Source organism: Pogoniulus pusillus, chromosome Z (assembly GCF_015220805.1).
Source record: "Pogoniulus pusillus isolate bPogPus1 chromosome Z, bPogPus1.pri, whole genome shotgun sequence".
NCBI classification, from domain to species: domain Eukaryota; kingdom Metazoa; phylum Chordata; class Aves; order Piciformes; family Lybiidae; genus Pogoniulus; species Pogoniulus pusillus.
Genome location: NC_087309.1, coordinates 26,082,742 through 26,108,958, shown reverse-complemented (window position 1 = coordinate 26,108,958; position 26,217 = coordinate 26,082,742). Strand labels below are relative to the sequence as shown.

Here is a 26,217-nt window from a genome sequence, read left to right as displayed (position 1 = left end):
GCTTACGCAGCAGTTATTCATGCAGCTCACAGTTAAAAAGGCATAGCTCACTTGACATGCTACAATTCACTGTGATTTCTATACTTTCTACTAGCTGTGAAACCTCTGTGTTAGTGCACTAGTAATGTGGTTTACCATTTGCCCTAAAAGGCCAAAAGAGTATTTTTAGACTGGTAGATATGATCTCATCAACTTTCTAGAACTTCCCAGGTGGTGTTTACTGAAGGACCTTAAGTTGAGTCCTGTCATTGATCCCTTCAAAGTCACTGGAAAATGATTCTGTTTAGAAAGTAAGAGTAAAATTGGTCTGAAATTATGCACATGCTTTGTGTTACAGAACAGCAATTTATGATGTCATGAGCTCATACTTCTTATATATATATGGCATGCACCTCCACCAGCTAAACTTCCCTTGACTCAAAATAAATCCACCATATGAAATAGCTCTGGACTCTGGCTGGAAATGGCACCACGAGGCAGAGTGAGGCTAAGGTTGAGGTTTGTCTCTACCAGTGGGAGATGAGTTAAGGTCACTGTGGAGAGACTCCTTATCCCAGGGTAGAGAAACAACTTCCACTATCAAAAGTGAATAGAAATCATACTTTGTAATGAACTTCAGGGATAATAACTAATCTACTTATCTACACCTCCACGCTGGATTGCAAAACTCCCTCCTAATTTCAAATATATATATGAAAGATGCCCAAAAAAGGTTTAAACAGAGTTTCACTAGTTTTATGTGCAACGGACACACACACAAAAAAAAAAAAAAAAAAAAAAAAGAGGATACAAGAAAACACTACTTCTGATTACATAATTTTTCCAATATACTTGATGTTTTAATTATTTTCAGTTATTTCCAGTTAGAGATTAATAATTAAATTATTCAAAGCATATTTGGAAAACACTGAACTAATGGAAAATGAGATAAGGTGATAATATTTCATTCAGCAAAAGGTATAAAAAGCAAGCAAACAAACAAAACCCCTAACAACATAACAGAGCTTGTGAATTTACTGCATTTTGTTTCTGAAGACTTTCAAATGATTTTTTCAGAGATGATTTAGTTCATAGGAGCAGACAGCAGTGGAGTATTTACCAGGGATGAAACAGTTAACACAAACATCCTAGCAAGAGCCTGTTTGGAGTATTTACCAGGGATGAAACAGTGAACACAAACATTCTAGCAAGAGCCTGATTTTACCTTAAGAAAGACTGATGATGACTATGATGCTCTGACACTGTACATGGGGTCAGCATCCTGGTAGTGGTGGGGAAAAAATCAGAGGCAAAAAAGCATTGAAATCTCACAAAATGAGCCCTTCATGCCACAGCCCTCTTCACTGACAAAAGCCCAGCATCCCAACTCTAGATCACAGGATCATAGGATTACAGGATGTAAGGGACCTCCACAGATCATCAAGTCCAACCTCTCCTGCCAGAGCAGGACCATAGAATTTAGTGCAAGTCACACAGGAACACATCCAGAAAGGTTCTGAAAGACTCCACAACCTCTGGGCAGCCTGTTCCAGTGCCCCATCACCCTTACAGTAAAGAAGTCTGTCCTTATGTTACGGTGTAACTTCCTGTGTTGTAGTTTATACCCATTACCCCAGTTGTACTCACTGATCCACAAGGGCTGCTTTCCCAGCCTTACTTCTTCATGCCTTCAAGGTGACACCACAGTAATACGACAGAGCTCAGTGACAATGAGAGGTAAATACCAGACAGGAGCTGGTGGAGGGGGAGATCAGTTGTGAGAAATTGCAGCAGCAAACACAAAACTGAACAGCACACAGATGCATCCAAGGGAACCTTACTGCAGGCCTTTCAGGAAAATGTGGTTATAGTTGGAAACCAGTGGCTTATACATCACAGAGCCCCACGAAAACAGTGAGCAAAAATATCAGTGGTTTTGCAAACTGTTGTCAAAAGCTGTGGCTATGCATACGCTAAAGAGAGAAAGAGGAGGGGAAAAAAAGGCCCATCACATTTGAGACTTGGAGCAGCTCTACTCCAGTAACTTAAAACAATAGCTGTGAAAACAGCAGAGTGGTCATCTTTGTGGCTGGATGAGTTCATCTCATGAAGCCAAATAATCCCATAAAGATTCAAAATACAAGAATATGAGCAGATACAAAGTTACCTATCTGCCTGAGCACCGCTACCTTCTTCAATGAACAAGATGTAATTTCCATGCACAGGTTGCTGAGACATTGGGGAGGGAAAAAAAACATGAAATCTGAAGTTGCTACAGAGGAATTTGTGGATTTCGAGGCTGATTGTATGATGGCAGCAGACCACTTGCAGCCAAAATTTGTAGAAGAAACTGAAAACCATGCTTCAAACAACGCCCAGTCCCATAGTCACAGTATGAGATTTCACAGAATGGAAAATACCCCTTGGCCTACAGCAGTTCATCTGTGGTGCTCAACGAGGAGAGGGCTGGCTCCTGTTGCTTCTTCATTCCCAATCCAGCCACTGGGACTCCCTGCTCGACAGGAATCTGGAGAGGTACACTTCATCTGCTTCAGCAGTAGAAGTCCCACCTTGGTGGTGAGTGCTACCACGATGCCAAGACACAATTTGGACCAGAGATATTTCTCTTTGGTGATACATACAGTCTCAAAGTGTGAGTGCTCCTTATGTCCATGGGGCTCATGGCACTGTCCTATTCTACAGGATATTCTGGGAAAAGTTAAAAAACAAAATAAAGAAAAGTAAAAAGAACAGAACCACAGCATGTTTTTCTCCATTACCATAAAGAGGGCTTGTCAATGCATGGTATAAGTATCCCAAAAGCTATTAAACTCTTTAGTGATGGGAAACAGATGGAAAATAAGACAAAAGAATTCACAACTCATGTTGGACTGAATTGAATTCCTTTAATTTCACACAATGAATAACATATGAATAGGATTAACTTTTGTTGTTGTTGTTGTGATGGGATTTTTTTTATTGTTTTTGTTTTTTTTTTTTTTTAACTTTTCTGGGTTTTTTCTCAATTGCTTTTCTTTTCCTTTTTTCCCCTTTTTTGTTTTTCTTTTTTCTTTGTTTTTCCTTTTTTTTTTTTTTGTTTTTATTTGTTAAGTGCTCTATTCTGTGCTAACCTGATTTGGTAGCGAAAAGACTGAGCTTTGTTTTAGAAAAAATGTTTAAAAACCAACATCTAAGATCATGAAGGAGCATGACATTAAAGCATGCCAGATGTATCTAAGCCTCAAAGAACATCAAGTCCATATCCATTTTTAAATGTACAAAAATGCTTCATGAATAAAAACTGTTACAAAAAGAACATTTCAAACAATGTACAAGTTTGTTTTCTTTTCTTGCCTCTATATTCAATAAAATACAAATACATTTTTTTTGCTCTAAAATATGTTTACATACAATCAAAGTTGAACATGCAAATTACACTTTAAAAAAGGCTTTTAAAAACCACTTATGAGTACAAACTAAAAATTAGCCAGCACGACTTATAGAACAATCTTGTGCCCCATTCGTTTGATTTTTTTAACTTTTTTTTTTTGAAATACAGTATATACATATTTAACACTTCATGTGCATTTATTATTTAAGAAATAGCTTAAAAAAATAAAGAAAAAGAAAAGTAAAACAAACCAACATGGGATTGAACTGCTTACCCATGTTGTCCAATTGGCAGCTTTTGTAATATTTTTCAATGTTTTTCTTTTTTTCTTTTTTTTTTTTTTTTAATGTAGTGTTTTATACAACCTAGGCAGGCGTCCTAAGGAGATCTTAAATGCGTGTCCTTGTTGAAATGTGCTTCTAATTATCTCAGAACTGCTGCACCCCAGTTTTAGGATAATGTGGAATAAAGAGGCATTGCAAGGGCATGATGGCTGTTCTCTCATTTCAGAAAACTCTCCTGCTTTGTTTTTTTTGGGGGGGCTTTTTTTTTCTGTATTTTTAATAGTTATTATTTATTTCACTCTTCAGGATGTTACATATATGTGTTTAAGAGCAGTCCTGAATCAGGGCCCATGAAAACAAGAGCTGGCAAAGTCCTTGTCTCTGGAACAGTGATTCCTGCTTATTTGTCCTATTGTCGTAGTGCTCAGAAGCCCCAGTGACAAACCAGCATCTTCTTGTACCAGGTGCTACCCAAAAAAATTAATTACATAAATGGAATACTTTACAGGAATGGTTCAAAGCCTTTGTGTCAGGTGGAGAGTCTTGAGCCATGCTATAAGATATCCTAGTAGCTGATGACTATTAGAAATTCCTTTTTATCTATTTATTTATTTAACTGACAGTTACCCAAAACCATGCAAGATGCTCCACCAAAAATTTAATATTGGGGGGTTCAAGAGTCTGGCAGTATGAAGCTCTTTGAAACACGTGTTGTTGCTTTATTCTTTTCTTGCCCTGCATGCTTGTCTTCATTCCTGGTTTTACACTGGGTTTGAGGAATATAACACCCATGGAGAGGATGCAAATCTGTGGCCTAATTTTGTGTGGTTCACAGCCATATGATCTTGTTCCATGTTTATATTGGAGTGTAGTAAGATGTGTGTTAATCTGTGGCATAGCGGAGGTGTTAGAAAGGTCTTTTTTGTCTTAACAACTTTAATAACTGGGTTTTCACCCCAGTTTTATACAGTTCTTGCAACTGTGTGGTGAGAATTTAGAGAGTTCCCCAGTGGTAGGGAAAAGAAAAAAAAAAGAAAAAAGCTCATTACTGGAATATTGTTGGGTAATAAACTGAGGGAGTGGGATTTTAGCCTTAAGCCCTAAAACTAAATCCTTTATGATCTGCATGTAGTACATCGCCTTATAATATTATTCTGTCAGCAACTTGCTTATCATATTTATAGACTATGCAAAATGCAGAACACAAATTCTGAGTGCCATCTAGCAGTATTTTCAGCCTGTTTTCACACCAATTAAGATGCTAATCTTCCTGTGAGCCAGGACTGGCTGCACTGGGCAGTGGTTTGGACAGGCAGCCAAGACTGCATTGCAGCACTGTGCTCTCCCAGCACCTTGCAGCAAAAACCCCAAGTTTGGGTGCCTTGAAAAAGTTCAACCTACGCTGACAGCTCACAGCTTCCAAGTCTTGAATATTATCCTTAATTTTTTTAGGACTTCTTAAATTTTGTGCTTAGTGAAGGGTATGTGAGGTTTTACTCTCTGAGTAAACGCTGAGTAAGTACTGTGCCTCTAGCAGCATTGGCTAGCATTTTTCAGAAGGGTAAGGGCATTTTTTTCCCAAAGTCCAGGGGCATGGATCCTCCTTTGACGGGGTTGCATTCCAGTAAATCCAGAAAGGCTCAGCCCAAATCCAGACCTTATTGGCACTCTGTGAGGTCTGACACATCTTAAAGCCATGATGGGCATTCAGTGACAGATTTTGATCCTTTCAGAACATTGCTCCACTTTCTACAGATGAAATCTTGTTGAATGTTAGTAAAGATATCACTGAAGATAAAACTAAGCATAAGTTACATGGTTTAGTTTCAGTTTACAAGTTACCTGGAATACCAAACTTTGCAGTTTTTCCTACATTTTAAGTGACCTTGTCATAAACTTTCAAGCTCAAGGAGAGATGGAAACAAAACAATTTCTAAATCAACTAAACCTCAGTTCAGTGCTTTTTAAGGAAGAAGGGAGGAGCTCAAGGAGTCTTAAACATTTTTTATTTTTTTTTTGCAGGCCTACAACTTCATTCAATATTGCTGTGCTAATTCAAGAGAACTGAACAAAATTGGTTGTAACAGAACGTGCAACCGACCAGTTTATTTCTAAGCTGCATTAACTGGAAAATAAAAAGCACCAATAAGCACGATGAACGATGCAAAACAAATTTGAAACAAAATTCTCTGATCTCTCTTATCAGTTTTAAGGAGATAGGATCTCAAGATTTGTTCCAGCCCTTAAAAAAAAAAAAAAGAAAAAAAAATCCCCTCTCCCAGTGCCCGAACCCAATTCAAACCCCAAATGCACTCCATTTTAATAAGCTAAGGTGCTATCACAAAAGAAAAATCAGTCTCTAAAATTAATGAGCTGAATATGTTTACAGTGTCCTTTTAACACCATAGTCTTTATATGATTTTTGTAAATAAGCAACAGAATAGAAGCACAATATCTTTTTTTTTTTTTTTGATGGGGACTTTCTTTTGCTGGGTTTGTTGCTGATTTTATTTTTTTTAAGTGTCGTGCTATTTGATGTTGCCTTGGCAATCAGCCAGTTCAAAGACTTCTCAAAAGTGGGAATGGCAGTTGGTTTGCGAATCATTAAATAATTCCAATCCCTGCTCCCTTGATGGAATTTTCCCTCCCCCGTCCCGTTTTAATATCCATCTTGCCATGCCATGTGTTGAGTGTACTGAAGGACTTCAAAAAGAAACTAAATAAAGTTTAAAGTACCTATTCAAAATTTCAACACCTGACTTCTTTTTTAAAAGTGTAATTACTGCAATGGAACAGTTTCACGTTCAGTCTTTGTTTTAGTCAAACATTTTGAGTTGGGCTCTAGAAATGGAACCTGGGTGTTTTACCCAAGTCAAATCAATGGCTGACATACAACTTGAATGAGAAATTTACAATTTGAACTGACCATTTAAAGAGACGATTTGTCACACACAGTTTGCATCCATGCAGACTGAGAGCTTTATAGTTACATTATGTACAAAAAAAAAAAATTATTATTTTTTTTTATTAAGGCAACCACAACTTGGACAACATGTCCAAAGTGGCATTGATACAATTGCAGTGGTGATACCCTTTGAACATTTTTATTTTCAGATAAGAACACTTATTCCTTTTCTTCTTTTTTTTTTTTTTTTTTTAAGAAATAGTTGCCAGGAAAGAACCTATTTTCCATAGGACTTTGCTCTCTATTTTTTAAAAAAACAATCTACTTTATCTATTCTCTTTAGAAGAACCTATCAAGGCATTGCTACCCAATGCAAATTAATTGGATCTTGGGTTTCCCATCCACTTTACTGGGAATTGCAGGTGGTAAGAACTGGTAGGTTTGAGCTCTGGTTTCTTACTTTATATTTTTCTTTTTATTTCTTTTTTTTTCTTTTAATTTATAATTTTATGGGGTTTTTTTGGTGATTTTTGTCCATGTTTACTATAACTCTACTTCCCAGAAGTGTCTCGCTGTTCTCTACCAGGCATCAAAACAACTCAGTTGGTGGATGACTCCTTTTTCCAGTGTCATTGAAAATGCCAAATTGCTTCACAGAAACATGCTATCATAACTGAATATCCATGTACACCTTATTTTGTATGCCATGATATTCCACCATTTCTTGGGATAGCACTCAGAATGAGTGTGTGCGCATGTAAGGCTCTACTTTTCTATTGCCTATATTGCAGCTAGTTGTAACTAGGCAAGTAAATGAGAAAGAAAGGTATAGTTCTAGCAGGAGTTAGGCATTTTGGATTATGCTGCCCCAAAGCCTGGTAGGTATATAAAACTGAAAAAAAAAAAAATTCAAACAGATTATAACCAAGATTGCAGCTGAGAAAATGACACTTTTGTTTGTTTGATGGTGTTCTTCTTTTATATTTTTTTTGCTTCCTTTGCTTGTTTCTCTGTTTCTTTGTTTATTTTTTCTTTTTTCTTTTTTCTTTTTTTTTTTTCTTTTTTTCTTCAGTGATTTGTACTATGGTATGATGACTTAATTTCACCTGGCCTGCCAAAAAGAAATGAAGATGTGCAGGAGCCCTAGTGATAGCATTCAGCTCTCTTACAAGGACAACCTCCCACCTCCAAGTACGGTATGAGAACAGCAACACTGAGATGCTGATTAATTTTGGAAACTATGCAAAGTAGTTAATTATCCCCAATTTTGACACATAACCCCCCGCCCCCCTTATCCCCTACCTTCCCCACACCCTTTCCCCCTCTTTCCTGAGGGAGTACAGGGGCCAAAGCCATGAAGAGTCTATCACAGCTCTCCACTGTGGGTACAGGCTATTGAAGGGACGAGTGAGTTTGGTGCTTTTACAGCAGCACCTAACACCTAACAAGGTGTCCTGGCCTTAAGGAAGGCCTTCACTTTCATTTCCTCTGCCTTTCCGGTGCCTCTTCACTTTCATGTCCTCCTCTTCCTCCTTGCTTTTCCTTTTCCCAACCCGGGGTGCCCGAGGCAGAGGGAGAGGGTGAGAAGGGGGAGGAGGAGGGAGAGCAGGTGGAGGAGGTGGCATCTCTCGAGCCATATGTATGACAGCCTCAATGGTGGCCATGATTGTATCTTGAGTGGCTGCTTGCTCCAACAACAAAGGGTTGAGTATCGGTCTCTGACCTCTCTTGCTAGGAAGGTCAATGCATTTTTCCAGAACGGGCATTTGGTCTCTGGAGTCTTCGTCAAAGGAAAGTGGTTGCTTTCGAGGACGCCCCCTCCGCTTCTTGACGAAGTTATTGCCTGTCTTTGATTGTCTCTGCAGCCGCTTGGCTTTCAGGATCTTGTTCACATGATCCAGGTTCTTCTTCGTGGACAGGATCTTAGTATAGTTGCACATCTTGCGCACCTCACACTGGATTGCTTCAATTTCACGGCGCTTGAACCTTTTTTTCAGCGGTGGGCTGGCTGTTGGGAGACAAAGGGAGAAACAGGAGTAATGAGCAGAAACTCTGCCTGCTTTCAGCACCGTAAAGACTAGATGTTTTCAAGCCCAGCAAGCTTGAAGAAGAGAAGGCTGTGAGAAAATAGTCTGCACAGAAAAGGAATTACAAGTTAAAAGAGTATTTATTCCTGTCCTAGAAGAATGACTCTTTCTTCCATTTTTACTGTCATAGATGAAAACACATCTTTGGCTATTAAACAGTTTTCAGAGATATATCTCTATCTCTCTCTCCTTCTGAAGCTACAAAACTCTTCTACAGAACTTTTTTCCATGTGTTTGCGTCTTCATTTCTAAACCTCTGGTAGTCCTAGGAAGGGTTGCTTAGCATAACAATCATATTTGGCCACTTACTGTAACTATTAGAATTTCTATATCCCAAACATATACTCCTGATGTCTTCACCCCTCCCTTTACTTTTTACCATGGATGCCAGATAGTATGAAAAACATTTGTTTCTGAAACTAGTGGCCACACACAAGCTGTGTGGGTGACTTTATTCATGACAAATTCACTACCTCTGCCTGTGTTTCTTTACTATAATCTCTGTAGATACCAGCCAAAACTACTCAGTCATATAATTGACTTTAATAGTACCCCAAAGTGAGCTTACTACTGGTTCAGACCACTTACTTGAGATTTGAATTTTGCCCAAACTAGTAAAGTCTCTTCCCAGGGTGACATTGTCAGTCATTGTCTGAGCTGGAAAGAATACCCAGTATTTCTTGGCTCCTGGTCCTTTGGTTAGGACACAAGATCTCACTTATTTTTTTCTTAAATGGTCCATTACTGAACATGGCATCTGTTTAGAGTTCAGTATTTGCAAAGAGATTTAAAGTAACTATCCTTTTGTGAAGGAAACAGAGTGTATTAATCCTGTCATTACAATAACTGGTCCTCTCTTTCACTCCTAACATACTTCCATGCCAGTGGAAAAGAAATAAAGAATAAAATAAAGAATAAAACATCCCACTAAATTAACCTCAGCCCACATCTACTAAAAAACTTAATTTACACCTGACTGTCAAATAGTCATTTGAATTTAAAATCTTTTATATTTCCAGATCAGACAAGACTTCAAGAAATGTTCATTTAGAGGTTACCACTCCCTTTCTGGCTAACAGGCTAATTTACTAGCGGTAGTTTAAGTTGCTGTTGTAGCTTTTTCTCTAGATAACGAGGAGCCGTCAAGTGGCAGAACCTCTTCTTGCTTTCTAAGGGCTATGACAGATTCAGCACAAAAAGCTCACTCACTGGCCTCCCTTCTTGGAGAATATAAATTATTGGCCCTTATATCACCACGTTTCTTGGATTCAGCAAAGAGTTTGCATAAACAAACCCAAATTACAATACAAGAAGTAGGAGTGAGTCATAAATAAAACACAGACATATGCTCTCTTATAAATAAAGACCTGGATGGCCAACTTCCCAAAGTCTGGTTTTCATTAATTACAAAACAAAATACATTTTCCATATGTAACCAACTCCTAACACCAACAAAAAACCCACAAAACCCACTTGCAGTTTGTGATTCACAGAGGACAAAAGAGGAATGTAGTCATTTTGGTACCAAAGAAAAAGGAAATTAAATATTCAAGTTGCTCAGGAGAAGCTAATTAGTTGCACAAAATGCCTCTAGAGTAGGTCACCCCTAAAAAGTGTGGATGCTAAAGCCCTAAGGGCAAGCGGCAGTGATCTATTTCTCAGACATTTGATTGAAAAATGTTTAAAACTCTGTCTCACTAAATGATTGTTCTCATTTGGCCTCACTGGTTATTGACATATATAGTCCAAATATTTCCATCCGTAAGCATTTGACTCCTTTGAATTCTGACTCTCCCTATCCTGAGAACAGCTTTTAGTCAGAATATGTAAGAAATTAAACACTGGCACATTCTTCACATTCACCATTCACTTTTTGCCTTTTTTAACCATTTCAAGGGAAAATTTTCAAAACTTGAAACAAAAAGATAAAAATCCAATAATCAATATGCTTTTCTTTTTTTTTTTTTCCCCAGAAAGTAAGGCTGATTTTTTTCAGTTGATGACGGGAATCTTGAGGATGAGAAATCTAGCAGAAACACAGGAAAAAATTGCAAGCTTCATGGTGAAATCAGGAGATTTCACATTGGTTTCTGGTTTCACTGGAATGAAAGTAAGTCAAATGGCAGAAAACTTATTTGAAATTAAGAATTAGGCAAGTATTTGCAAAGATTTTATGTCTTTATTGAGATTTATTTGTGGCTGGATGTTTCTGCAGTTTAGTATTGCCACCCCATAGTAGCCAATAGACATCTGGACAGTACTATCCATTTGACTGGTTCTTCAAAATTAACTGATATGCAGACAGCTACAGGTAGAAATCTACACTTGAATGTAAACACATAAGCTGAACACCACTCTCAATGCTTTTCTTTATCCCATTTAGATACCTTTTTTGCTTTCCTAAACTTTGTAATCTGACAGCTTGCTCCCTTTCAGACTGAAACTCATATTCTTGTTTAGAAAAAATGTGCTGTTCTGTGCCATCCTACTGAGCTAATTTTTCTTTCATAAATACTTTGAGGTGTTTATTACTTTCTCAGGAAGCTTCTTGGAAGCTACTAATACTACTTTTGCTTTTTTTCCTAGCAAGAGTCTGAACTTGCAAGCTTTAGAAACTATTTGAGTTGTGTTACGCAGCCTGCCAATAGCCAGAATGTACGTATGGAATAACTAATATGCTTTCAAGGCAAGCTTTTTAAAGGAGATGTTATGATATTCAATATTATTTTGGATATTAGTAGTCAGGGACATCTGATTCTACATTTGGTGAATGGAGACTATGTGGAAAAGAATCTGATGGGTCTGTAGGGGGAAGATTTGATGATGTGTGCACAAGACAAAATACCAGGGAGATCTGCCAAAAGAAACCACTCTTGAAGTGAGAGCCATTAGGTGTTATCAACTCATCTGGAAGCTCTTGATGAGCAATCTTGGATATAAAATATTTTCTTATATTGCCATGTGATATACTGCTCTGCTCAAAAACACAGTTAAGTACTAATCTCCTCTATCTTATCCTGCCCATCCCTGGACCCAAGTTGGTCTGTGTTGTTTTTAGCTTGTTCTCTTGTTGCACACATTTTTCTGTTTTGATGTGGAAGATCTGAAAGGAAAACAAAGGGAATATCATAGAATCATAGAATACTTGGGGTAGAAGGAACTTTAAAGATGATCTAATCCAAACTTCCCTTGCAGTGAGTAGAGACATCTTCAGTTAGATTTGGTTGCTCAGAGCCCCATACAATATGATCTGGACTGTTTCCAGGGATGGTGGATATGCCCATACAGAGAAGATGCAATACAGTGACGACCTCCAGGTGCTGGGGAAGCACGGGGTAGCTTTTTTTTTTTTTTTTTTTTTTTTTTTTTTTTTTTTTTTTTTGCCTGAGCTCAGTTACCTTCTTACAGCTGCTTAGGCTGCATGATCATACACTTCATCTGTGAAGACTGGATGAAGCACTTAGTGCCATGGTTTAGTTAATTAGAAGGTGTTAGGTGATAGGTTGGACTGGATGATCTTGAAGGTCTTTTCCAGCCTGGTTAATTCTGTGACCTGAAGCTATTTAGCAAAATCCAGCTCAAGATAAAGAGAAACTAGAAATATCTGTCACAGCACAAGTGTTTTTACTTTTCCTTCATCTCTTTCACACTCTCCAAAAAAACCTCACCTAGCTATCCTAAACAAGCAAGAACCAACATTAGTTTTAAAACAGCTTTGTACATTTACACTAAAGTGCATGGAGGCTTGGTGTTTCTCCTCTCCCCAGTGCACACAGATGCAATGAGGCTCTATCTCACAGCCAAGGACAAACTGAAATGGCTACAAGCCATGTCATATAAGATTGGTATAAAGCTGGAAATAGCTTCTGAGGGAAAGAAATAAACCTTTACTAAAAGTACACATTTCCAAAAGGTAGCTTATAGCAGATCAAAATATGACCTCCAGCACAGTGATGTTGAACAAGGAGATGAGGCCAGGTAGATCAAATTCCTTGGAAGTGTTCCATTGGTCCCCTAACTAAAGCTGGTTGACTGTTATGTCTGCAAAACTACAATGCTCCTTACTGTCTGTTATTATTCATCCCCTCAGAGTTGCCCGAGGTCACTTGCAAGAACACAGCACAGAGAAGACTGCTCAACAGCTGGGCTCAGTTTGACTTGGTTTGAATGGAAGAAGTTTCAAAGAGCTCCCTATTAATTACAGGAAATCCATAGCAATGTCCTGTTTTCTCATTAGCACAGTTTCTTCAGTTTTCAACTAAATCACTTCAACATCTGGACTACAGATAAACCAACAATTTAATTAGACTTCTGAAAATGGAAAGAACAAGCTATGTTGTCAAGCATATACTTTCATCTTGAAACTGAGCATAAAATATTTGTGTGTGTGTGTTCATTCTCTACTGTGTTAAAAACCAGTCCCAAGTTTACAGACATAAAAGTCTTAAAGACTAAACAGAGAATCCTGTTTTTTTTGGTGTGGTTTTTTTTTTTTTTTTTTTTTTTGTTGTTGTTTTTAATACAAATATTTACCTTTATAGATGCTAGCTTATAGCACAAAACTCTTTTTTTCACTGTTCAGGAAATTAGAAGAAAATCAAAACAAATTCACTGAAACAGCACATTCAATTCCATAATGACATTATATAATTGTTTGGTAACCCAGTGATATAAATATTTTGGGCTTTTTTTGAATGTGGAATCAAATATTTCACAAGACTACAAAACTCTTTACAGCTATATGTAGGGTAATCATTGTGGGTTGCCCATTCATTGGAAACTCATCGTATAATCATAAAATTGTTGCAGCTAGAAAAGACCTCTGAGGTCACTGAGTCCGGCCATTGATATAACAACACCATGGCCATTAAACAATACAAGACTAACTTCTCTATCTATGCACAAGAAAATATCTGATGATGCCTGAATGACTTGGCCCTGCTTCTGGCTGTATAAAAGTATCTCTTTTCATATCTGATTAAAACAGGAGAACAAAATAAAAAAAGATTTTAAAACATTCTGTTCTGACTTATTTATTCTGATATATTTTAAATTACTGTTCATTGCACCAGAAAATTTCACATTTGCAAGGCAGAATATTATACTAAAATCACTGAAGTATATAGAAAGAAATATCAGCTGCTCCTTAGCTGTTCACTGTGTATTCAGCATGTTCACGATAGAGGAATGGGAACATTTGAATAAATGAACAACAGGGCTGAGAATGGAGCCTGAAAGTCTTGCCTCAGAATTCCCTGCCAGACCATACAGACTGGTGTTACTTGTGTCCTCATTATTGCAGAAGTAGTGGTATGTGAATAGCATATATTTCATACGCCAAGATATGATTATGATAAGAAAGTGTTAGAAAAATTGCAGCCTGATTATGATGTTAGATATGCACATTTCCAGCTACTTCTTCAATCAGGAAGAGGAGTACAAGCACACCTTGATCAGTGCAGTGCCAGCAGGAAGAAGGTGGGGAAGAAGTAGGTGGAGGGAAAAAGACCCAAACATTACCTGCTTCAGATGTTGCTGCTGCTGAAGGTATGAGAGATAATACTGGAGTTGGCATTGCAACATTGTCACCAGCTGCTGGTTTCTTTCTAGTCATGATGTTACAGGCTGAACTTTCCATCTTACTATGAAGTGAAGTCTGATCTGCTTTGAAGTGGGGACTTGCAATTCCTGGGGAAGGAAACAAAATTTGGATGAATATTGATAAGATAACACATCTGGGGTATGTCTGTAAAAGAGTAGTCATTTGATGTGCTTGCATCCCTGAAATAATTCCGTATTTTCCTGGGTATGTGCCTGTAACATGGTCATGATACTATCAAGGATCACTATTGTTGGCTTTTTTTAAAAACTATTTTCCTTCAGGATATACCATCACTGATCCCCTGTATACACCTATAAACAATGTTAAACCAATATAATAACTCCACATTGCTATATCCACTGGGATATATGCACAAAGAAAGGCATGCTTCATATCTGTACGTAGTGGGATTATCTACTCATCATTCACTGGCTATTTTATTCTCCACACATATTTGCATACTTCTCTGCTACAATGACCTGACTCTGCGAATGGGCCCAGGCTAACCTCATGAAATTCAACAAGGCCAAGTGTCAGGTCCTGCATGTGGGTTGGTGCAATCCCTAGCACAACTCCAGGCTGTGTGGCACATGGCTGGAGAGCAGGTCTGAGGAAAAGGACCTGGGGGTCTGGGTTGATGAAAAGCTCAACATGAGCTGGCAGTGCACATGTGCAGCCCAGACAGCGACTGTGTGCTGGGCTGCATCAAGAGAAGTGTGGCCAGCAGGCAAGGGAGGGGCTTCTCTCCCTTTACTCTGCTCTCGTTAGACCCCACCTGGAGTGCTGTGTGCAGTTCTGGAGCTCCCAGCACAAGAAGGACACCAAAATGTTAGAGCGAGTCCAGAGAAGGACCATGAAGATGAGCAGAGGTCTGGAGCACCTCTGCTATGAGGACAGGCCACAAGAGCTGGGGCTCTTCAGCTTGGAGAAGAGAAGGCTTCGAGAACACCTTACAGTATCCTCCCAGTATCTGAAGGGGACCTATGAGAAAGCTGGGGAGGAACTATTTACAAGGTCTTGTAATGACAGGATGAGGACTAATGAGTTTAAACTGGCAAGGGGAGATTCAACCTAGATGTTAGGAAGAAGTTCTTTTCAATGAGGGTGATGCAACACTGGAATAGGCTGTCTAGGGAGTTTGTGGATGCTCCCTCCCTGAAGGTGTTCAAGGCTAGGCTGGATGAGACCTTGAACAATCTGTTCTAGTGGGAGGTGTACCTGCCTGTGGTGGGGGTTGGAACTGGATGATCTTTGAGTTCATGTGCATATTGAATATATATCTAAGGGTATATGAGTTTACCAAGGCAGATAAAATGCCTTGGTCACTCTTTAGACTAAGACTGGCAGGATTTTTACCCATTTTAGAACTCTCTAGGAGTTGCTGAACTGTAAAAATCCAGTGGCCTCATTTTCAGGAGACAGGAGCAAAGTCTGAAAGAGTGAGTGCTTTGTGTTGCATCTTTGTCAACTTAAGAAAGCTTCTCCCAGTGCCTGAGTTTCAAGATATCCAGGACAGTAATTTTTGAAAGCAATCTTTAATAATTTTCTTGTCTTTTCAAATCTCAGCCTGTACATGAGCCTTAGATAAAATGCATCAGATTTTGGCAATGAAATTATATCAGGAGTAGTTGAGATTAAATCATTTAGTCAACTTCATCCTACTCAATCAGGAGAAGCTAGAGCAGGTTATCCTGAACTAGCTGGTTGAGTTTTGAATATCTCCAAGGAGACTCTACAACTTCTCTGGGTGACTGGTTCCCCTGGCCAGTAATCCTCACAGTAAAAATGTAGTTTATAATGCAAAGATATTAACTGTTGTGTTTCATTCTGTTACCACTATGTGTTGTCCTGTCAGTGGTTACGGAGGAGGAAGGTTTAGCTCCATCTTCTTTACTTTTTTCTGTCAGATATGATTTCCATAAACATTCTCAGACAGAGTGAAGACTTCTAACTACCTCAGTCTCTCCTTATAGGAGAGAGGCTCCAGATTCTCAGATATCTTTTTGGCCTTTTGTTAGACTCTGTCTCATCTTTCAATGTCTCTCTTGTTCTGAGGAGCCCAGAACTTGAAACAGTACTCCAGGCATGGCCTCATCACTGCAGAATAAATTGGAATAAATGGGCCATCTTTATTTGACAGGCACATTGCTGGGTCATAGAATCATCATGAATCATAGAATCATTTTGGTCTAAGAAGACCTCAAGCTCACTGATTCCACTCACTATGTAACTCTATCAAATCTGGTGTTAAACCATGTGCCTTAGCATGGCATCTATGTATCTTTTAAATATCTCCAGGGATGGTGATTCAATCTCTGGGTTGTTCCAGTGTTTAATAAGCCTTTCAGTAAAACAGTTTCTTTTAATATTCATTCTAAAGCATCTAAAACTCCTCTGGTGAACTTGAGGTCATTTCCTTTCACCAACTTCCCCCCTTGCTATAATCTCCTTTCAGAGACTTTTAGATAGTGACAAGGTATCTCCTAATCCTAGTCTTCTGCAGATTAAACAATCCCTCAGATGCTCCTCAGAATACTTGTGCTCTGGACTCTTTTAATGGCTTCATTGCCCTTCTCTGGACATGCTCCATGTTCAGACCTTGATGTCTTTTTTGCAGTGAGGCTCCCAAAACTGAACACAACAGTTAAGGTCTGGTTCCACCAGTGCTAAGCCCAGGGTTAAGATCACTTCCCTGGTCCTGTTTGCCACACTGATGCAGGCCAGGATGCAGTTGGCCTTCTTGGCCACCTGACACTCTGCTCGTTCATGTTCAAACAGCTGTTGATCAGCACTCCCAGGTCTTTCTGCCAAGCAGCTGCCCAGCCACTCTGCTCCAAGCCTGTAGTACTTGTATGGGACTGGCATGATCGAAGTGGAGGACCTGACACTTGGCTCTGTTGAACATCATATAATTAGCCTCAGCCCATCAATCCAGCCTGTCTGGGTTCCTCTGTGGAGCCTTCCTATCCTCAAGCAGATCAATACCCTCTCAACTTTGTGTCTTTCGCAAATTTTCTGAAAGTGCATTCAATCTCCTCATCCAGGTCACTGATAAAGCTATTAAAGAGAACTGGACTCAGTACTAAACCCTGGGGTACACTAGTTTTGACCAGCCTCCAACTGGATTTAATTTCATTCACATCAGACTTTGGGTCTGGCTAACCAGCCATTTTTTTTACCCATCTATGTCATGAGAACCTAGTTTGTCTAGGACAATGCTATGGGAAACAGAGTTGAATGCTTAACTAAATTCCAGATAAATAAAATCCACAGTCCTTCACTCACCCACTAATGGAGTGGTAAGCTTAGTATCTACCAGGACCCTCAGAGGTTTTCTGCCAAGCTTTTATTCCATCTGGTCAACATTCAACAGGTAATGGTGCATAGGATTATTCCTCCCCAGGTACAGGGGCACATGTAATGCTGAACATCATGATGTTCCTGTCAGTCTCTTTCTCTACACTGTCCAGCCCACTCTGGATTCAGTAGGACACTTTCAGCATATCAACCACTTCTTACAGCTTTGTATCTTCTCCAAGCTTGCTTTATGTGCACTCTATCTTATCATCCAGGTAATCAGTTGACATGTCAAACAGTTCTTGGGTGCACCACTACTGACTGACTTCTAGCTGGCATTTGTGCCATGGAACACAATCTTCTGAGCCAAACAGTTCAGCCAGTTTTCAGCCCATCATGGCATACATTTTTCTAGCCTATATTTCATCTGTTTATCTATAAGAAGGTTAGAGGAGACAGTGTTAAAAGTCCACTGATGTCAAGATAAGCATCATTGGGTTGATCAGGCATAATTTCCCTTCATAAATCTCTGCTGAATCACATTTTTGTTCTTTATGTGTATGGAAATGCTTTTCAGGATTATTTGCTCCATCACTAATCACAGCAATTCAGTTGAAGCTGGCCAGCCTATTGCTCTCTGGCTCTTTCATCTTGCCTGCATTGAACTGATATTTGCACTTGCTGTTTTTCAGTCCCTACCATGACTTTTCAAAAATAACCAAGAGTTTCCTCCTAATGACACCAGCCAGCTCCCTCAGCACTTTTGGGTGTTTTCTTTCAAGTTCCATGGGTTTATGTATGTTCAGGTTGCTTAACTGTTCTCTAACCATGTCCTCCTCTACTAACAGTAAGTTTCTTTTCTTCATCAGTCTCAGGAGTCTGAGATCCCTGAAGGCCAGTCTGAGCAGTAGAGCTCAAGAAAAAAAGACAATTAATACCTCAGTCTTTGGTGATTTGCAACCAAGATTGCTACTTCATTAGTCAGTGGCCCTATATTTACCCTAAGCTTCTCTTTAATGCCTATATACCTGTAGAAACATTTCTTATTGATCTTCTGCCCTTGATAGATTCAACTTCAAAACATCCTGCATGCTTGGATGTTGTCTCTATAGTTCTGTGGGTCATCTGTTCCTGATTTGACCTCCTTTTTTCACTTCCTTTCTATGTATGACATTAATCAGGACCAACTTGGTAATTAATTCAAGTGACCTGCCACCTTTGTATGATTTGATTTATGACTGAGATTTGGTCTGGTACATCTCCACAATTTTCCTGATCCATGTTCCAGACTAGGAGCAAACCTTCCTGGACAGCAGGTCAGGTCGGCAGCTTTGTCTTCTGCAGCAGTGAAACCTCTCTCCTATCCATGGCTGCGCCTGGATAGCATCTGATCATTCCTTGAAGACATCCCACAAGTATCAGGATACCTTTTCCAGAACATCAAGAAGCTCTTGAACTAGTCAGAAACTGCTGCAGAGACTTGTGCGTCTCTTGGTTGTGCTCAGCCTCCCTAGATACAAACCTTGTATTTGCATCTTGAAGCTGCTATGAACAGTCCCTCCCTTGGTCCTTTGTACACAAATATTAGGCAAAATTAGAAATTCTGCAAGAGATCTCCAGAAGACTCAGGCATAGAGTCTGACTCCTGGTGACAGGAGTCTTGAAACATGAGACTGTAAAGTGGTCCAGAGACAGAAGTCCTGATGGTTCTGTGACCTGGTATCAGTCTGAGATTTAGCAGAGTGCATAAATACTTAGGAGTGAGAAAGAATTACAGGTCATGGTGGAGATATGCAGAGGATCTTCCAGAGCCTCAAATCAAGTGTTAAGAGTGTCAAACTTTATCCATTCAGCTTCAATCTCTCTCTGCTCAGCTGCTCTATTGCAAATTAGAACAATTATATAGCCTTTATCTCAAGACTAATTCTGTGAAAATAAAATGTTCAACACTCATGAAACATTGATCTTTTCACAGCACAGCTCAGAAATGTGGAGTAAACGAGACATGATGGCATACACTAAACAGTGAGAGGAAAATCCAGGTGTCAAAGAGCTGTCCATTAGGTGAGCACTACACATTGAATAAAACAGTGTCCCACAGAATAAGTGGGATATCTAACCATTTAATTGTGCCTTTGGGATCACAGCATCATGGCACTCTGCATATACAAACCTGAGGTTTCAGCTTTCCATAGTGCTTGAGTTTGAGCCTTAACATCTATCCATGAATGCACTTAGTGTGCAAAAAATGTGCATGTGGGGGGAGTATGTATCAATACACGTACATGCATGTGCATATGCCACATAATAATTCTAACAATCTCATAAATTCAACATCTGGTTCTAATTAAACTGAAGGGCTTATACAAAGAGCCATATGAAAATCTGCAGCTGTAACCTATTGACCTCTGTTGATAAAAAAAAGTCTCTGTGAAGCTGTGCTTCAACATATCAAGGGACAGTAATTCATTTTTTTCAAAGGTAATCCCTCACAAACCACTTATCCTCTCAAATCTCTACCTGCACACAGTGTTTGCATTAGGGACCTTGATTTATAGATTCCAACTCCTTGGATGGAGAGGCCGACTTCCTGTTGCCGTGGTTACTTGGATCTTGGTTCAAGGTTAAACTACTCCCAAATCAAAATCAGTGGCAGGCACACCATCTAACAGTCAGGTTATTGACTACCTTAGGATGCTTAAAGGTCAAAGACCAAAGTGCTGCTTACTGCCTTTGGGGTGAGTCAATATTTTCAATATTTTTATTCTGTTTCTTCTGAAGAGGTAGTTGCTGCTCAATTACCATCTATCTGGGTTTAGCAAGGTCATACAAGTCATTGAGGAAAATCCTGGCCCAACAGAAGGTACAAATATAATAAATTACTTTAAAGTCTACATGGCCCAATCACAGCTCCTTGGTGGTGAATCATGGGCTCAGCCATCTGTCTTTTGTTTTAGACACTTGGTTTCTTCAGCCTATATCATTCGCCTCACAGAAATTCTCATCTAAATTAAGAAACAGAAGCAATTTATGGATCTGGAGCAGTGAATAAGTAAGAACCATCAGATTTCTTTCACAGATACCAAAATGTGAACAGACTTGGAAGTGCTGTTGGAAGCCTATGGACATGATGCTATTTACTCATGAGGCTGTGACTTGTGCTGCACTAGTGTGAGGTATATCCTTTGAGTGGATGGACTTGCTGGTGTAGTTTCATCACTTGGTACTGGATTTTTTATTGATATTTGGGATGCTTTGTTCAGAAGACTTTACGTAAAAGAATACCCAAGTTCAACCCATCTTTGCAAAAGGTGAAAATAAATCATCTGCAACATTATCACAGTGGACTGACTCAGAGTTTTAAATCTACACATCAACATCCGTGATTCCAGCATATTTTATCCTCTGACACTGATGCAGAGAGAGAACAAAAAGCTCTATATGGGTGGTCTGAATCAGACCTTATTTATCACCATCACCCCTTGTTCTTTCACAACAGGCTAAAAAGACTGCCCACATCTTTCGCATAATTTTGAGCATCAAAAACACCAAGGCCTTTTTTTTTTTAATGATCTCTCCATTAATTTCCTCCAAATTAGAGAATGCTTCATCCAATACCTTTATTTTCCGTGTCTTATGGATAGCACAAACACTGTGTGAGCATGCAAGCGAGCAACAGTCAGCGTAGCAGAGAGGAAATCAATCATTATATACATTTAACAAGGAAGAGAAAGGACAGTTTCAAAAACAGGGGCAGACATGAAGGAGATTGTAAAGAACATATTAAGTAATGATGAGATGATTACTAGTAAGTAACAATAATGACCATATGTAAAAGGGTGAAACAGTACAGATACTATTCTAGTTCAGGGCAGACTGGCAGAAAGCTGGAGTATGAGGGAACACAATGTGAAAACTGACCTTTTTCAAATAAATTATTGGTCCCCTGATACTTCAGCTAAAAAACTGACATTCTTCATTCACTGGTTAAGCAACTTGCAATCTCTGACTGACAATTAATGCATTAATTTTAAAGGCCTAGTCATTACTGCTGTTGTTACTAAGTATTAGTTGCAAGTAATGTAGTCTAGCTCCACTGTGCTAGGTTCTGTACAAATAGATTAATTAATTGTCCTTGCTATACTGTTAAATCATGCTCACTCTGCTTACAGCATACATCTGTTTTCTCTCATTTTGTATTTATGTGGAGAGGTTCTTGGTCAATATTCACCTTTTCTTCTATTTGTTTACAGAATCTAAAACAACACACACAGGCTGGAACTCTCAGAGCCAGTTCAAAGGAGATAACAAATGTTAACTTGTAATTGGAAAATAATCAGCTGATAGAAATTGATCTCAGTGAAGCTTCTGTTAGGGAAGATTTTGCTTTAGAGAGTTTATTGCATTGGGTTTCACCCACCCCACAGATTTCTGGAAATCCACAGATGTTCTTAAATTGTTTATGCATTTGACCATTGTTATCATAAAACACTCAATGTCTTTGCACAATGTAGCTGTGCAATGCAGCTGTACAGGAACACATTTTTAATCATTAAGTTAGTCATAGTATTTGCATTTTGATAACTGCTCCGTTTTGAATAAAGAACCAGATGAAACCTCATATCTAGGTGAATATTTCATTAAGGATGATTTTAAATCTGCTGAAAGTTTAGCATTCCATCCTATTCCAGGAGCAAGAACTGAATTACTATGTGATAAATGTAGTTAAGGAAAATGATTATTCTTCTTAAAGAAATGTTATTGCCTTTCTAACTTATGGAATTAATTTCCTTGGCTTCTATTTGATGTATATTATCGTTTAAAAATAACTGTACTTTCAAGGTACAGCACTGCTTTATGGCTTTAGGCCCTTTTATCTTTCTCCTTTTCCCAACACTGCATTAGAAACTTCAAATTCCGCTTCTTCTAGGAGGGATTTTCAGTTCTGCAGGATGTGTACCCCCAAATAAAACCAAATTCCTGTTGGAGTAAATTACTCTCATTGCCAATAGTAAACAATTTAAGACACAGCAACTGCTTCATTTAATTCCAGCTTTATTCCTAATTATTTTTTTAAACAAAACAAAACAACATCAATAAACAAACAAGTAAACAAAAAACACTAGGAAAACAAAACAAAAAATCCACATAAAAAACAACAATAAATCAGGATAGCTTTAGAGAAAGAAAGTGGGAGACCAAGAAAGCCATGATTAGATAGATCTTCTGATCTTTATCTGCAGCAGCACAGTCAGAAGAACTAATGCTGTGATGATAGCTTTGAAATCTCTTAGGAACTGGATAAAGAGAAGCGATAGTGATGAACTCCCTGCTAATAAACACAGAGTGCTTATTTCTGCAGGATGATCAATTTCCAGATGTCCTCAGGCTTGTCCGATACAGCTGATTTACTCATTCTCCCTCACTTCACTAATAAAGCTCAAGTCCAACATCAGATTAGAGAAAAGGCACATTTCTTAAAGGGGCAGGAGGAAGGTTGGCATCATGGCACACAAATGCTGGGAGATATACTAATCTCTTCTGCTTCATGATATAACCACAAAGCTGCCTTTCTCTTCTGAAATCATACACTTTATCCATTTTGGGCTAGTACAGTAATGCAGACAATTAATTTGTTATCTTGTTAGTGGAAATTTAATGCAATGATTTAAAAGAACTCTTAAATATTGTGATAAACTTTAGTGCCTTCAGGGGGCTTCTCTTCCATAGAACTCATTTCACATCCCATCCATTATGCAAATGAAATCTGGAAATAGTTTAGTTTCCCTAATGTATCTGTACACTGATGGATTGCACAAAGTCAGCCCTACTGAAGCTGATGAGGTTAAATGTATCTTGCCATTCATTTCTACTTAGGTGAATCTCTGTGCCTGAGTTCAAGAAATGTAGTGCAAGTTTTTCCCATCTTTATGAAGATAATTGTGTTCTCTGACAGGGAACACTGTGACAACTGCTGCATACCTGGGATTGCTTTTTCTTCTACTGGTATAGGAAAAGACATGGATCCTCCCTTTCATTCTCTTCCCTCCTATGCATATTGCCATAATGAACGTGGAGAAGACCTGAGTCGAACAACTCCTCAGCCATGGAAGTTGAAGTGTTGTGTATCTGGAATTTCAATCCTTCATGTCCTCAGAGATGGAGATGGTGGAAGCTGTTCGCAATCCAGAACAGTACAGGACACTAACCCAAGAGGGATATAATTTTATTCATAGCCTCCTCCCGCTCTTCCATGTGCTCTTTCCAGGCACTTCGCTCTTCAGACAAGCAAGACTTGGACTTGAATATGTCGTGCAAGAAGTTATTAAAATTTGTCATGCCAGGAAGTGATCCAAGCAGAAGAAAGTATTACTTAGAAGAATTGCAGAACCATGGAATTATAAAACTGTTTTGGTTAGAAAAGTCCTCTGGAACTGACCCCTATCATTGATCTAACATACCAGTGCCATTAAGCCACACCCCAAAGTGGACTTGGCCATATGTTTCTTGCACACCTCCAAGACGGGTGACTACAGCAACTTCCTGGGCAACTTATTCCAATGCCTCATCACTCTTCCCATAAATATTTTTTTCCCAATATACAATCTAAACCACATCTGGCACTATTTTAGGCCATTTCCTCTCATTCTGTCACTTGATGTACTAGGGAGACAAAAGTAAAAGCATGTCATTGCAACCTCCTTTCAGGGAGTTGTAGAGAACTATGAGGTCTCCTGTCAGCCTCCTTTTCTTCAGACAATTCCATTTTTCTCATCCCTCATAAGACTTGTTCTCCAGACCCTTCATCAGCTGAGTTGCCCCCTCTGGACACAGCCCAGCACCTCAGTGCTCATCTTGTGAAGGGCTCAAAACTGAAGATAGTATTTGAGGCGCAGCCTCACTGGTGCCAAGTACAGCGGCATGATCTCTTCCCTACTCCTGCTGGACATGCTATTCCTGATACAGGGTAGGATGCTCTTAGCTTTCTTGTGCATCTGAGCACACTGCCGGCTCATGTTCAGACAACAGGTTCAGCACCAGGTCTTTTTCTGACAGAAAACTTTCCAGCCATTCTGTCCCAAACATATAACATTGCTTGGGGTTGGTGTGACCAAAGCACAAGACCCTGCACTTGATTTTGTTAAACCTCATGCAATCAACCCCAGGCTATTGATCCAGCCTGTCCAGATCTCTCTGCAGAGGGTAGCCTCAAGCAGACCAACACTCCCACCCAATTTTGTGTCATCTGCAAACTCACTGAGGATACACTCAAATCCCTTGTCCAGATAAAGATATTGAAGGGAACTGGCCGCCATACTGAGCCCTGGAAATCACCACTAGTGAATGACTGCCAACTGGATTTAACTCAATTCATCACCACTCTTCAAGCCTGGCCAGTTCTTGAGCCAGTGAATTGTACACCCACTGAAGTCATACCAGCCATTTTCTCCAGAAGGATGCTGTAGAAGACAGTGGGAGACAATGTCAAGGGCTTTACTAAAGTTGTGTGAATGTAAGCAACGTCCACAGCCTCTCTCTTATCCACTAAGTGTGTCGCCCTGTTGCAGCAGGAGATCAGGCTTGGTAAGCAGGATCTGCCCTTAGTGAGCCCATGCTCACTGGGCCTGAACATCTGGTTGCCCTGAACATGCCACACAATGGCACTCAAGATGACCTGTTCTGTGACCTTCTCCATTACTGAAGTCATGCTGACAGGTTTGTAGTTCACTGTGAACTCCTTCCAGCCCTTCTTCTGGATGATCTGGATCATGTTTGCTGGTCTCCAGTCAGCTGGGACTTCCCCACTTAGCCAGGACCACAGGTAAATGATGGAAAGTGGCTTGGTAAACACTTCTGACAGTTCCATTAGTACCCTTGGGTGTGTGCCATCTGGCACCATAGACTTCTGTATGTGTAAGTGGTGCAGCAGGTCACTAACCATCTTCTCTTGGATTATGGGGGCTTCATTCTGCTCCCTATCCCTATCTTCCAGCTAGGTATCAGTGGACCAGGTATTCAATGGCAAAGAACATAGCCTTTTCTTCATCCTTGACCATTATGTTTTCCCCTGAATCCAAGAAAGGACAGAGATTTCCCTCTGTCTTTCTTTTGTTGATAATATATTTGTAGAAGAAATTCCTATCTCTTTAGCAGCTGAAGGCAAATTAATTTCCAGTTAGGCTTTGACCCTTCTAATTTTCTCCCTGCATAGCCTCCTGACAATCTTGTAGCTCTCTTAAGCAGCATGCCCCTTCTTTCAACAACCATAAACTCTCCCTTTTTACCCAAACTGCAACCAAATCTCTCCGACCAACAAAATCAGGAGAGACATACAGACTGATAGTGTTGGAGAAATAAAATTTGCCATGAAGTATCTTAGAAAATCAATCATTTAATAGGGTGATGAAGAACTAAGCTCTCTTACAAAGGACAAAGATAAAAAATAAATTCTTTGATGTTTGAAGGACGATGTTTAGATGGAGATCTCCTTTTTAATAATGTATGCTGAGAAATAATCCTGCATCTAGGAGCAAGGAAATAACTAGAGATGAGTAGTTACACTGAGATGAGCTGTCACAGTGGATGAGGGTACACTCACTGGGGAAGAAGGAAACAGTAGAATTCCTCTCTCAAGAACACAGATGAGGAAAGACAAATGCAGAAATTTCAGT

General features: G+C 39.3%; 1 protein-coding gene across 3 annotated transcripts in view; it reads right to left on the bottom strand.

Annotated features, from left to right (window-relative positions):
- Nucleotides 1-7,891: 7,891 nt before the first annotated feature.
- SETBP1 (SET binding protein 1) overlaps nt 7,892-26,217 on the bottom strand; it is a 321,545-nt gene continuing 303,219 nt past the window's right edge. For all 3 annotated transcript variants that reach the window (XM_064140223.1, XM_064140225.1, XM_064140224.1), the window contains 2 exons: nt 14,167-14,334; nt 7,892-8,567 (listed from right to left, as the gene is read on the bottom strand). In XM_064140223.1, the coding sequence (XP_063996293.1) occupies nt 8,020-8,567; nt 14,167-14,334 (716 nt within the window). In that variant the 3' untranslated portion in view covers nt 7,892-8,019. The remainder of the gene's footprint in view (nt 8,568-14,166; nt 14,335-26,217) is intronic.